At 36.4% G+C, this 14676-nt stretch overlaps 2 protein-coding genes across 2 annotated transcripts; one reads left to right on the top strand and one right to left on the bottom strand.

Moving 5' to 3' along the window:
* On the top strand, positions 1-8031 carry LOC21399818 (zinc finger protein BRUTUS). The gene is made up of 15 exons (XM_024174629.1): positions 1-243; positions 372-590; positions 1840-2034; positions 2121-2377; positions 2530-2749; positions 2914-3082; positions 3173-3366; positions 3884-4664; positions 4761-4884; positions 5017-5217; positions 5881-6018; positions 6896-7136; positions 7246-7305; positions 7539-7727; positions 7810-8031. Exons 1-15 carry the CDS (start codon positions 1-3, stop codon positions 8029-8031), a joined length of 3453 nt encoding a protein of 1150 aa, XP_024030397.1.
* Positions 8032-8636: 605 nt separating this feature from the next.
* On the bottom strand, positions 8637-14471 carry LOC21399817. The gene is given in 6 exon segments (XM_024174621.1): positions 8637-9928; positions 11083-11319; positions 11322-11439; positions 12727-13151; positions 13353-13479; positions 14076-14471. Coding segments are annotated over 6 exon segments (2064 nt in total). The 5' UTR covers positions 14111-14471; the 3' UTR covers positions 8637-8806.
* Between the last annotated feature and the right edge of the window lie 205 nt (positions 14472-14676).

Here is a 14676-nt window from a genome sequence, read left to right as displayed (position 1 = left end):
ATGGCATTAGTTGGTAATTTGGTGCATGGAAATCAGGGAAGAGATTCTTTGTCAACCTCTCCTATATTGTTTTTCTTCATCCTTCACAAAGCCATTTGTAAGGGGCTTGATGAGCTTCATCAATTGGCAATGGTACGCCTCAATAATGGCCAACAAAATATTGACATGATTATTAAGGTCTTGTATGAGAAATACCAATTTCTGGCATTGATTTATGAGCACCATTTGAATGCCAAAAATGAGGTACATGTGCATGAACTTTTTTTTTTTTTTTTTTTTCCTTTTTCCGATTTTCCATGACTTTTCTGGTCTTATAGAATATAGAGAAAGTTGAGTAGAGAGAAAAAAAAAAGTGTTGGGAAATTGTGCAGGTGATCTTTGCAGCTCTTGACTCAAGACTGAAGAATTTAGTGCAGCCGTACTTACTTCAACAAAAGGGTGAAAAGGATCTCTTTGATCAATTATTGAGGCTTCTAAGTAATTTTAATAAAACAATGCAAAATGAAACCAGTTTCCAAAGAGAATTAGTGTCCTTGACAGGAGTCCTGCAAATGTTGATTACTAAAAACATGGCCAAGGAAGAGAAGCAGGTAGAGTTTCCCATACCATTCTCAGATATGCATCAGATTTTGTTTTTTAATTAGTAAGCATGATTTAGGTATCTATAATCTATAATAATACTAAATACAACATGCCAACAAGGATAAAGATATTGATAAGGCTAAAATTAAAGTTGACTACTAAATAAAAAGTTAATATAAAAAAGTAGCACGTGATTTAAGTCGGAAAATGATAATGTTGATTAGGACATTTTTGTATTTAGAGAGACAGGAATAAACACATGGTTACATCACATCAATTTTTTTATTACTAAATTCTATAATTAATAGATTTTGGGGACCGCCATAGAATCAACTGAATTAGCAGTTGATATATGTCATTTAGTAAAGTCAATGACTTTGCAAATGACTTTATGTCATTTGCAAGTTTGGACTCTAAGCTTTTGTTTTTTTAAATATTTATGACTCTAAATTTGATAATATTTGGCTATCCAGTCCAACTGACAATGAACATCAGTTAATAAACGACAATTAGGGTCCCAAATGTCAAATTAAAAAAAATAGGGTTCAATTTGCAAATATAGAAAAAGTTTAAGGTGCATTTTATGAAAAAATAGCAAAGCATGCATTCCATTCATTAATTGACGCCCACCGGCTATTAGACCATAATGGCAATAGATTTTCAAATTTAGGGTTCCATTAATTGCAAAAACTAAAAGTTCAAGGTCCAAGTTGTCAAAGACCAATAATTCAAGGCGCACCATTACTACCAAAAAAAAAAAAAAAATCATTTGGTTGAAATGGATAAACTTTTGGTTGTATCATTTTATAACAGTCCTATGTGTATGTTTTACATATCTGAAGTGCAAGATTATTAGAAAAGGATAACCTGGCTTTGAACATAAACAATGTGATACCCTGATCAATCCCTTGGTTAGTCTTTTATTGAACTAAGATGGGGAAACTAATTATTTTCAATTTAATTTTTGGTTTGATTTTTTTTAACCAATTTAAAACTAAATGTCATGCAAAGATAGCAACGAGATAGTCTTTCTTTCAAGCAATAGCTATAAGATCATCCTTATTGAACAACTTTTACACTGCTCCAAAAAAGGAACTTCTCATGTCTGATATAAAACTTTCTATATATGTTCTTGACTTCTTGTATGAAATATAAGTGGACTGTCTTGATAATATGAACAAAGAACAAATACAACAATATGAACAAAGAAGAAAGATGACATTATTCTAACATGTTTCTCTTTGATCATATTATTAGGTGTTTGCCTTGCTTTGCGAGAATTTCACGCTCGAAGAGCAGGCGTCTTTGGTCTGGCAGTTCCTTTGCAGCCTGCCGACTTACGTGTTGTCTAAGGCACTTTCATGGGTATCAGCTTCCCTTTCAACTTGCGAATATCAGGCTCTGTTCAACTGTTTAGTCAAGATAGTGCCAGAGGAAAAGCTTCTCCAGCAGGTAAAGTTTTGAAACTTTTAAGAACATGAGATCTTGTGTTATGCACCCAGGAATGAGCTAATTACATTTTCTGTTTTATTTGAAAGGCCATTTTCAACTGGATTGAAAGGAAAGATTCGCGTGATACCGAGTTGAATGGTCCAATGGAGAAAGAAAATTTTGAAATTCAACACACTGGATCGCATCCCATAGATGATATATTGCTCTGGCATAAGGCTATTAATAGAGACTTGAATGAAACGTTTGAAAAGATCAAAAGGATGTATCTCTCTGGCAATTTCACCAATCGATCAGTTTGCGAAGAAAGGGTGCGGTTTATAGCTGAAGTTTGCATCTTTCACAGGTATTCCTTTCTTTAGCTTTGTAAATTGTAATTTGGCTACCTGAATATTAACTCTTACTGAAATAAACTAGATGTACTTTATGGAGAAAACTTCAATTTTTTTATGCATCATTTCTTTTCTTTGTTTAAAGTTCTTATTTCTCTGGTTGCAGTATTGCTAAGGACAAGGTCATATTTCCAGCAGTTTATAGTGAGATTTCATTTTTCCATCAGCATGTTGAAGCAGAAAGTAAATTCAATGAGTTTTGGACTCTGATTCAAAGTTCCAGAACAGTCTCTTATACACCATCTGAATTTCATTTGAAGTTATTTTCTTGTGCTGATCAAATAATGGAAACAATAAACAGGCAATTCTACATTGAGGAAGTCCAGGTAATCTTTCCTTACTTATGTAACATTTATGAGAGAATATATCTTCTTCTTCCAAATGATTTTGTACTTCACTCTTCTTCTAAGTCAGTATTGAACTAATAGGAACCATTAGCAGAACATCCCACATTTATTCCTGAATTTGGCTATTATGTCAACATGTCTAGGTTCTTCCACTTGCTCGAGAGAACTTTAACGTCAAAAAACAACGGGAACTTTTGCATCGCAGCTTGTGCATGATGCCCTTGAAATTGATCAACCACGTCTTGCCATGGCTGATAGGCACAATGAATGACGAGGAAGCGAAAAGATTTCTCGACAATTTTCAATTGGCAGGTTCTAGTTACTTTCTTTATGATGGAAATTTGTTTAAAAGACATGTGTTCACTGTTACATATTTCTCAAACAACTTTTATGCTAATGCAGTACCAGCATCAGATACTGGTCTGGTAAATCTTTTTTGTAGTTGGGCTGGCAAGGTTGGTAAACAGGATTTATGCTCATCTTCAAGTGCAAGAAGCTCACGTCCTACCATAAGATCATGCAATGGCCATATATTACAAAATGAGCATCACTATTGTTGTTTTCCAGGTTTAGCAGTAACCAATAAGAATTTCAATGTTAGTTCTCTCTCTGCAGCTAAGCAATCTTTTTAGCTTGCCTCTCCTGGTTCTAGTTGGGATTACTTTAATAAATGCCCCTTGAACTGTGTACCCTATACCAATATGACCCTCGAAGTTTGAAAGAGTTCATTTCACCCCCACGAAATATGTAAATCATTCAAAACACCCTCCTAAATGAATGTAATTTCATAAATGTCTCTCGAACTATTGATTTTATGTCATATAGCCCCTTGGGGTAAGTTGACATAAAAGCAATAGTTCGGGGGCAAGCTTACTTAAAGTCAATTATTTGAGGGGCTTTATGAAATTTTAATTAGTTCCATATCATCATTGCATTAATATTAGAGAGGAATTTGGAAGGAAGGGATGTTTTGAACAGTTTAAATAGTTCAAGGAGTGAAATCAACCCTTTTCAAAGTTCGAGAGGGATGCTGGACTGTGAACATAGTTCAGGAAGCATTTGTGAAATTAATCCTTTTAGTTTCATTACTTAACTCTAAGTCTTTGTGACCAGGAAACAAACAATGGATTTTCTACTGAGCAGCCAATTGATGTCTTATTCAAAGTGCATAAAGCCGTACGCCGAGACTCGGAATATTTAAGCATTGAATCAGGCAGGGTTAGGAATGGTGATGAGGCTTTTCTACACCAATTCATAGGAAGATTTTGTCTCCTGTGGGGTTTGTACAGAGTTCATAGTAAGTCTGAGGACAACATTATACATCCAGCACTTGAATCTAGAGAGGCGCTTCGGAATGTGACTCACTCCTACAAGCTGGATCACGAGCAAGAGGAGAGAATTTTTGAAGATATTTCCAGCGTTCTTTCTCAGCTTTCACAAATTCATGGAAGCTCGAAAATTGTTCCCATTGCAAAAAACTCAAGCACAAGTACCTTGGAATTCTCCGCGTTTCGTGAAAGTGAATGTGTGACAAAATTTTCTGAGTTATCTACTAAGCTTCAAGTGATGTGCAAGTCCATAAGAGTGATAGTAGATCAACATATGTCAAGGGAAGAATATGAGCTCTGGCCATTGTTTGGAATCCATTTTTCTGTGGAAGAGCAAAACAAAATTGTTGGCTTCGTATTAGGGACTACAGGTGCTGAAGAGCTTCAGTTACTATTGCCATGGGTAACTTCTGCGCTTGCTCAAGATGAAAAAGATAAAATGATGAACACATTGAAGCATGTAACAAGGAATACAATGTTCAATAATTGGCTTAGTGAATGCTGGGAAGGAGATTCAGTATCACTTTTAGAAGCTTATGTATCAGAAACTAACATACCTCCAAAAGGTATGGGATGAAAGAAAGGGAAAAATAACATCATTTTTATCATTGTTTGTTGTGTGAAAAACTACCAAAATTTCTCAAATTTCTTCAATTCTGCAGGTTTTCTAGGAGGCATGGGCAAGAGTGATCAGATGTTTAGGCCCCATGACATCAAAAGGGTTTATCCGCACTCAACTTCTGATCATAAGAGAAGGGCAGATCGTCTTCGGAATTATATGGCTAGGTTGGTGTCCAACCGAAATTTTCTTTCTTATGATTCTTAACTCTTTTATGAAGTTCACAATTTCTTATCCCCAATGTAATGTTTCTGACCATGAATCCTAAAGTCGCTTACTATTAACTGTTTCACTTTTAGTCACTGGATGGCTGCTCAGCAGAGACTTCCTCAAGTAGGTGAAAACCTAAAAGGAAAGTTGCTGTCATTTCGCGATCTCGAGGGAGATGTATTTGGGTGTGAGCATTACAAAAGAAACTGCAAACTCCAAGCTGCTTGTTGTGGAAAGTTGTTTACCTGTAGTTTTTGCCATGACAGAATGAGTGACCACTCAATGGATAGGTAAACTTCTTGTATTACTACTTAAGTATCAATTTGGGACTACTTTATTGGGCCTATTTGGTATTGTTGTTGCTTACTCTTGTAGATAGTAGAAGATTATAAGTAAACACTATTGTTTTTGAGGTATTTTTTGGAACCACATTTTTGAATTAGCAGAATGAGACTAAAATGATGTTTATTTTTGATAAGGCAATAAAATATTAGAATGAAGTTTACAAAATCTTATTGAATTTGGGGTACAAGTTTAAGTACTTTCTTGAGAAGCCACATTTTATGTCTTAAATTGGGCACTCTTTTGGAGGCAAGGGGGCAGTTTGGCATTGCTCTTGGAGGCCCCCAAAAGTCCTTTTCACATAACCTAATGCAAGTGATGTGTTTGGTAAAAGTGTCAGACAGTACTTTGCACAAGCACCAATGCACTTTTACAGTTATTAGCAGAAAATGAGATTTTAACTTTTGCTTGTTGCTTCTACTTTTCCTTTTGCCATAAGTAAAAATATCACTTCTTTTAAAAGCACTGCAATCCCAAACTGGCACAAAGAACTTCTGAAATATCATTCAAACACTCTCAAAAGTAACTTTTAAACCTGGGTAGTTGAAAGCATCTTTCAGGAAGCCATGCCAAACGGGTCCTATAACTGATGTCGTGCTCTGCCATTGCAGGGAAGCAACAACAGAAATGATGTGCATGAGATGCTTGAATATTCAGCCACTAGGGCCAAAGTGCAAGACACCTTCATGCAATGGATTTGCAATGGCCAAGTACTATTGCAGTATATGCAAACTTTTTGAGGATGAAAGGTAGATGGGTTCCATTTGTGAATTCTGAATTTATCACAATTCAATCACTTAAAGGAACCAATAAATTAATATAATTAAGTCGCTAAGATTTCTCCACATTCCATACTTCTTTTCTATTAACTTGAAGTACTATTTCCTAAGATAAGGACATCATATATCCTCTGTAGCTAAAACTCTCTGCAATCTTGTGATGTCCAAGATGATGCTGTGAAATAGGGGTTGGTGCCCTTCCATGTTATCTTCGCCGTTTCTTTAAACTCATAATAACAATCTTATGCTTAAGCAAAAACATAAGATTGTTATAATGAAACTTAAAAAAAAAAATTGAAATAGAAAGTTATAAAAAAGACAATTGCACATTCTAAGAGGTTAAAATCTAAATAACATAAACGAAGATGATGTTTTACACTTTCCTTTTCTTTTACTACTACATAAAAGAATAACTTCACAAACTAAGGTCTCGTTCAATTCGCTGATTTGAGTTTTCAATTCAAGTTGAAATGTGAATTTATATGAGAGCTTTTAACTGTAGCAGAAAAAGTTGGATGTGACTTTTTGCGATAGCTTTTAACTGTAACGAAACTGGAATTGAAAACTCGAATCGGTAAAATGAATGAGGCCTAAAGCTTCTCAGTAAACGGGAAATGCTGGTTTAAGAAGTTGGGCAGGGGTAAAACAAAAGGTACCAAGACTAAAGGCATACCTTCTTGTCATGGGGATTACTTAAGAAATTAAAGATTTCTTAATAAAACATATCATGAAACTAGAAAACAAAATTGAAAATATTGGCTTGCTATTTTGGCTTCTAAGTTTAATCTTAAGTCTCTGCACGCAGTTAACAGGCATTGACATCATTGGTGGCCTTTTCTTACTACAGGAATGTCTATCATTGCCCATTCTGCAATATATGCCGCATCGGAAAGGGTCTAGGCGTCGACTATTTTCATTGTATGACCTGCAACTGCTGTCTCTCTATAAGATTGTTGAGCCACGAGTGCAAGAAGAACTGCCTAGAAACCAGCTGCCCACTCTGCAATGAATTCTTATTCACATCAACCACACCAGTCCGAGCTCTACCTTGTGGCCATTATGTTCATTCAACTTGCTTTGGCGTAACTGTACTTGTCTCAATATATTGTTTATTTTAATTTTTGAAATGTTACATCTCTTTCTCCTAGTTGATTGATTGAATTTAATCTTACACGTTGTACTATTGTATCTTGTCAGGAATGCGCGTCAAGTCCCTATAGATGCTTAATCTGCAAAGAGACTTCAGAAGACACAATGGTAAAAGAACTTACCGATTTGAAAAATACTATCACTATTGGTGATGCAATCACCATAGATGTGACAATGTATCAGAAGCGTAACATAACATATCGAACTCAACTGTCACACACGTGATGATGCGTCACCCGTAGTGATTAATGACGACGCTCTATTTTACTTGTGATTCAATATCTACATGGATTTCCTTTCAGTTTTTATGTTAAAACTTTTTTTTTAAACATAATCCTCAGCAGAATCCTCAATCTCAGAAGAGATTTCTCCAACCAAAATTGCAGAAGGCATCAGCAGAATCCTCAATTACGGTGGGTTTTGACGGGGAGATGAAAATGTACAACCATGATGAAATAGGAACAGTGGAAACCTCATCATGGACTAATGAAAACTCGTGGAAACGTGCTTTTAGCTTTGCAAGATTTTGGGTAGGCCAAACTTTCTTTGAAATACGAATGCCTTTTTGTTATGATACAACTACGTATTTCTAATTACACTCTATATTTGCAGGCAAAGAGATTATATTCTTTTATGTTATGGTTCGGTCTTGGAAGAGTACAAAGGATCGGAAACGGAATACAGAAGGTGGTTGAAGGAGACAAAGCCAAGGACACTTTTTTGCTCTGTTGCATTGTGATGTGCTCTTTGGTGGTGCTTTGTGTCATGGGCAGTCTTGTAATTTTGCTTTCTCTCAAGCTTGTGAGAGGAGACAAATATATTTTCCCATGGTAGATTTATTTCTGTGTTTGCTTGTTTCACAAGAAACTGAGGTTGAAAAGTTATCCGGGATTCTGATTGTTTGTTCAATAAAGTTGCCCCGGATAGGAGAATAAATATTGGAAAACTGGCGTTATATTGAATTTGTTTTTGTTATCCTCTTTAAGATATGTGAACGTTTAAACTTCCTTTTATTACAGCTGCAATTTATGCGAATTGTTGGGAGGTCATATTAACAATTTTGTTCCCTTATCTCTCTGCATAATTTTTTAATAAGTGTACGCATAAATCATCAAAAACTCGAAATTTTTGAATGAGAATATTATTTATCATGGATGGTTTCTTTTCTTTTCTTGTGAAATAGTTGCTATATGTTGTAAAAGACCATTTCAAACTTATCAAAGAGATTAGAGTTGGAAGAAAATAATGAAAGTAGGTACAAGTACTAATCTGGTACTTTCTACCAAAAGAAGTACTAATATGGGACTTGTGTTCAGCTGAAATATTTATCCACATAAGAGGATCCGCCGTCACAAGATTCAGACTCAAGAAAAGGAAAAGCAAAAAAATGAAACATACCAGAATTTAGATTTGTGTATCAGGAACGAGAATCCAAAATATGATCCAGAAACACATAAATATGTTGAACTTTTGAATAGACTATAGTGTACAAATGCAATCTCCCCTCTATAATACACAAAACCCTGATTCTAAAACCAATCTACAAAACTAAAGGTTTTTTCTAAGATACAATTTTGACACTTGACAAAATAGTACAACTTGTATAATACTACCTATACATATTGGGTCTACCGTGATCATCATAAAATGAAAATCTATCTTCAGGCAACCCAAATGACCTACTACTACGAAAGGGTCTCCGTAAACCTTCATCAGACGGTATCCGTGGCATGGAGTCTGGAAATGGAGGATACGAGGGGTGAGGAGGATAGTTGCTATATCTATTGACTGAGGATGGGCCAGTATCAAAGTGAGAATCGAAACGTGAATTCAAAGTAGAAGCCCTTGATCCTGACACCACAGAGCTGCTTGTGAGAAACCGGACATCAGGAGGAAACTCTGATCGACTCTCAATGTAAGGGCTGGTGAGGAATCGATCAGGCGCAGTTAATGCAACCTTGTTATCGGGATAATACGGTTCTAAGGATAAGCGAGACCCGGAACTGAGGAAGTTGGCTTGAGTACTAGCTTCTACCGTGGCGAAATCAGTTGGTAGTCTAAAAAGCCCAGTACACCCAACAGGAATCTCCAATCTGTCCCCAACCCTTGTACCAGGTTGAGTAGGCTCAATGGATCTATTAACAGCAACGGTTTGTGTAGTAGTACCTTCTAGTGGCAATCTATTGATTTTCTGCTGTAGCGAAAGCTTTGCCTGTTTGAGTGCATCCAACACGCCGCCTAACACAACAGGTGGATTGTGAGGTACCAATGCATAGAGATCATTTTGGCTCCCTGAAAAATCCCTTTTATGGGAACTACTGCCAGCGTCCGATAAAGCGCCTCTATCAAAAGGCTGGTTGGGCAATGACCTGTGCAAAAGTTGGCCGTGATGGGGGCTTTCTGAAGGTCGAAAATCACGGTTTTCCAGGCTCTCTTGGGCTTCCTTTTCCTTTGCCGTGGGGAAGGCAAATTCTTGAGCTTGAAATCTGGAAGCAACAGGGTCGATGTTGCTGCTTGCCTGAACCTTTAAGTCTCCCATAGCTGCACGGGTACGGGTAGGGTGTAGAAAGCCATTAGACTGCGGTTTGGATGATTCCTTGGACAGATCTACCTTGTTTGATTTTGCATCTACAGCTTGTGCGATATCTATCCCTACATTGTACAGTGTTTGAGCCTTGACTTCATCTCTGTCCTCAGTTACATCCGAGTGGTTCCCAGGATCATACGAATCCTGCATGATCCAATAATCACCCAGTTAGAATTTGACAAACTAAAATCCCAAAAATTAATATAGGTAATGGGAGTAAACTTTATTAAGAACAAAATCATTTATATAGAACATAAGACCAAGCATAACTGGTGCTTAAATCATAAGAAGGGAGGAGAAAGTCTGGATTTAATTTTGCCAACTGCAACATATTAATATAATAAGGGAAAGAATATCAAGTCCTCTAATTTTTTAATAAAAGAACAACCAAAGCCAGTACCTTTTATTTTGTCACAGAGGTGGATTATTCAAGAACTGAATCCAGATACGTCAAGCCAAAGGATTTTCTTTCTTTTTTTAACAGAGATAAAATAATTTTCATATTCAACTTTCAAGTTTTTGAGTATTAGGAAATACTTTCACCAAAGGATCAAGGACAAGCAGAGGAGGGATTAAAGGAGCAAAACAATGGAGGCGCTCACATTGTGAAGTGTGCATGATGCCTAAACCGAAAAGAAGATAGAATAAAAAATGGCTGCAATAAGCAGAGATATGCCTTTTTTTTTCTTTTTTTAATCCTGACCTGGACAGTTGCTTTAGTCCCATCGAAAATAATTTGTCCACTCAAACAAAATAGTCCACGTCAAAAAGCAAAAAGTGCAACATATGTTTATTTGTCATACTACAAAAGTAAAAGGATCAAAACACCAAACGGATGTGTAACCCTAATCATGAAACATATCATAGAGTTATATCCCAGAAAGTTATTTGCATGCAGAATACTACTAGTCTCGTGATATGGTATTGCCTTTCAAGGTTAAGTTTTCCTAGAAAAATAAATCTGCTAATTTGATTTCCTTATTTGACTGGACTGGAAGAAGAATTTCAGAGTAGATCCTGACAATAAATGCAACTATCCACATCATTTTATAACTTTTCTTGTTAACAAAGGAAAAAAGCCTTTATGAGAATGAATTACCAAATAGCAATTTCATATTGCAAAAACCCAATTGGATATCACCACACATAGTGTCTACAATCCTATCCCCTCAATAAATATCATCACAGTCCATTCATGTGTCTTCATGAAAACATAGTTTCTACTTGGCATGGAATAGACCAATACCTAGAGTAGCATGCAAATTTCCATGACATAAACAGACGTTGATAAAGCATACCGGTGTACTAGTGTTATTTTCTCTATACTTCTCCTCCCATTCTCTCTGAGCCTTTTCCATCTCCTCATATTGGCCAATAAGTTGGGCCCGATGTTCTAGTGCCTTCTTCATATCTTTCTCTTGACCATGGCCGTTGACATCAAGGTGATTGGGTATTCTTCTGTCATTTTTAACACTTCCTGGAAGAGGATCCTCAGATAGTAATTTCTGGATTTCAGAACCACCTCTTCCGATTTTTTCCTTCCGATCTCAGGCGTAGAATCCAAGCAATCTGGAGCACCTTCTGGTGGAGTAGCAGCTCCATTTTCTTGAGAATCAAACTTGAGAGGTTCTGTTTTATGATCCTCAACCACCGTTCTGAAAATACAAAACAAGTCAAAGTTAGAATTTTGCAAGACATATGACCCATTTGACATAGCTGTTATCAAAACAAAATATTGAAGAACAGAAATCTAGCATATCTGAGGATCCTCTTCATTTGTAAACTATTTTATTCAATGAAGTTTCTTCGTTATTATCGAAAAAAATGGCATAGCTGCCACTTGTGCTTTTACATAGTTGAAGAACAGAAATTAAGATCCCTGGCTTCGAAGTTGGATAAAGAAAAATGTTGAAGAGCTTTCTAAGACATAAATGAGAAATTCTTTTTGCCATTCATTAATAGAAACGTAAGATATAAGTGAAAAATGTTTATTTCGTCATTGTGAGGAAACCTCTTCCTCTTTGTATTTCTTTTCCGTTTTCTTTAATAAAATTTCTCCTTGTTTCTTTTAAAAAAAAATAAAATAAAATTCAAATAACTTCCCCTACTTTTACAATCCGTTTGGTTGAAGGGATAAAGAATGGAAAGGATGGAGAGGATTATAGTAATCCTTCATGTTCTTTGGTAGGTTGGAGGGAGAGTTGAGAGGATGGATGATAATTATCTGTTGAATTACTTAATTGTCCATTTAAACTATTTGTTAATAATTTCTTTGAAAGGTAAAATAATCTTTTAAAACTTAAATTTGATAAATTGCTTGGATCCTTCCATCAATGGAAGGATCCAATTTGAGCTCCTGGTATATTCCTTCAAGAGGGAAAACAAATAAAAATAACCTCTAAATGCTGCTTTTGGGCTCAAAAAGCCAAAATCCAGATCCTAAAAGATCTTCCAAACATGAGATTTCTAACAAGGACAGCTGTGGTGCAAAAAGAATAATGAAAATGCATGAAAATGCACCTAAAAGGTGTAGGGGAAGACGACCCTCCAAGATGACAGGAAAATTTGCAGCTTACTGTGCTCAAAATAAAACTATATTTGTTATAATTACTGCCTAACACCACCCCTAAAATCGTTCTTTCCTAATGTTAGGCTGCAGTCTTTCGTTCGTTACATTTAATTGTTGCTAGATATTCGATGAACCGTCAAACGGGTGAAGGTGATATTGGAAAGTTACATAGCTCAGTTTTTATGTTTGATCCAAGTTCTTGCACTAGTTACTAGTCTATAAATGCACAGCATATTTATCAGAACAAATTTGCAAAACACAAGAACTCACAAATACCAAATAATTTGTGTCTTACCAAGAGAAGTGGGGACAAAATGAATATATACCGCTACCTAAAACTAAAGAGAAGGCAGAAGGCAGAGGTAAGACTAACCTTGTTTCTCTGCATCTTATTTGGCGGCATGATTTACCTACATAATGCTTTGGAGAAGAAGAACCAAAGGATGACGACAAAGCATTCTGTCTTCTCACTGACGAATCCTTATACTTTTCGCGAGAACGTGATGAATCGCTACGGCCTTTCCAAGACAAGCTTCTACCATTGATTGGAGAAGAATCAAGGTCAGAACCCGAAAGTTCCTCCAAGACACTTCTTCTCTTGGAAACAACAGAGCGCTCCTCTCCATTTGCGTAATTGTTAGCCACCTGGTGGGTCTCTTGGTCGGAGCCTGAATCATAGGTCTCAGAAGCGTCACTTATTCCATGGTTCTCCAAAATGGAGAGAACATCCACTGTGGCTTTCTCAGCCATCTTTCTTTGAAGAGAAACTATTCTAAGTTGTTCCTCCAATTCCTCTACCTAATTTGCATCAAAAAAGAACAACAAATAAATAAAACAAACAAACAATATTGTGAGACAAGTGAGATAGTGAGTGAAAGAGAGAAATAGAGATAATAAAAGAACAAACAACATTGTGAGACAAGTGAGAGCGCGAACGAAAGAGAGAAATAGAGATAGAGAGAAACTCCATAGATTTGCAGAGAGTAACGTTCAGCATACCCTTTTTTCCAGTTCATCAGCTCTTTGTCTCGCACTTCTCGAGACAGACCTCTCAGAGAGCAACCGCGCACGGAGGAATTCGATAGTCATTGCGGTAGATTGAGAATCCTCCATGCTAGAACTACTCCTGATCAATAACAATACGTACCCACTTTGTTATGACTAAAAACAAAAACCCAAAGGCCAAACTTTTCAACATATGGTTCAGGAGCTTGTCTTTCTATTTTCTAAATGCCCACTCATAATGCCTCAACACAAAAACGAAACAACAACAGAATTCACTTTTTCCTTGCAGTCATTTTCAAACTTATGACATACAAGATACCCCCCGAGTTGTCAATAATTAAACTCCTATATTTAATCATCCACGCATCAACAATGAGAAGGCAAAACAAATTTAAAATCAAGGAAAACGTAAGCTTTAGATAAAAATATTTTCAATAATTCTCGCCACTGTCATGGAAAATTTGTAAAAAATTAACTCAAGTGACCCAACTAGCAGCAAAAGGGCAAGTCTAATTTGCAACTCATAAAGTCAAAATGGTTCAAACTAACAACATAACCCTATTCATGCTTAAATTCAAATTTTCAGTACATGAACTAAAAAATTTTAAAAAATAGCCCAAGAAATAAAAGGAAAATAAAAAAAGTACTAAACTTCAAAAGTCCAAGCTAAAGAACACCATAACTAAACAAATTGGAAGATACCCAGATGATCCTTACCTCTGATCTTGCTTTTCCTGATTGGAATCAGCCATTGTAAGACCAAAAAAATCAAAATTTCAACTTCAGAAAAACCAGCTTCCGCAACAACAGGACTTTACAAGCCTCGGAAACGTGGAATTGAACAAAACCTAGGTGTGAGATTCGCACGAAAAGGCCGAAAAGCAAAAGAGAAATGGGAGGGCCAATCGTTACAACAACAAGAAGAAAGACGCCATTAATAACCCTAACGGAGACCCATTTTTTTGTTTTGTCATTTTATGGCCTCCTTTCACTGTTGAGACTTGAGAATGAGAAGTACAGCTCTAGAGAGAGAAAGAGAGAAAGAGAGAGGAGAGAGAGAGAGATAGGAGAGAGAGAACGGGGGTCCGTTGAGAATGAACAGAGGAAGCTTCTTTCTCCACGCGACCAGTGGATTGGGAATGGGAAATGGAAAAGTTTCAACCAATAGCAATGATTCTTTTGTGGGTCCCGACTACTTCTACTTCATCTGGTGTTGTGAAGCTCATTCAAGTCTGCTTTACTTCGTCCACTTTCCTTTTGTTTTTGTTTCTCAGGAGTTTCTTGTCCGTTGAGAATGAACAGAGGAAGCTTCTTTCTC

This window comes from Morus notabilis, unplaced genomic scaffold (assembly GCF_000414095.1).
Source record: "Morus notabilis unplaced genomic scaffold, ASM41409v2 Scaffold112, whole genome shotgun sequence".
Lineage (NCBI taxonomy): Eukaryota > Viridiplantae > Streptophyta > Magnoliopsida > Rosales > Moraceae > Morus > Morus notabilis.
Note: the sequence above shows the minus strand (reverse complement) of the source record. Positions and strands in the feature narration are given on the sequence as shown.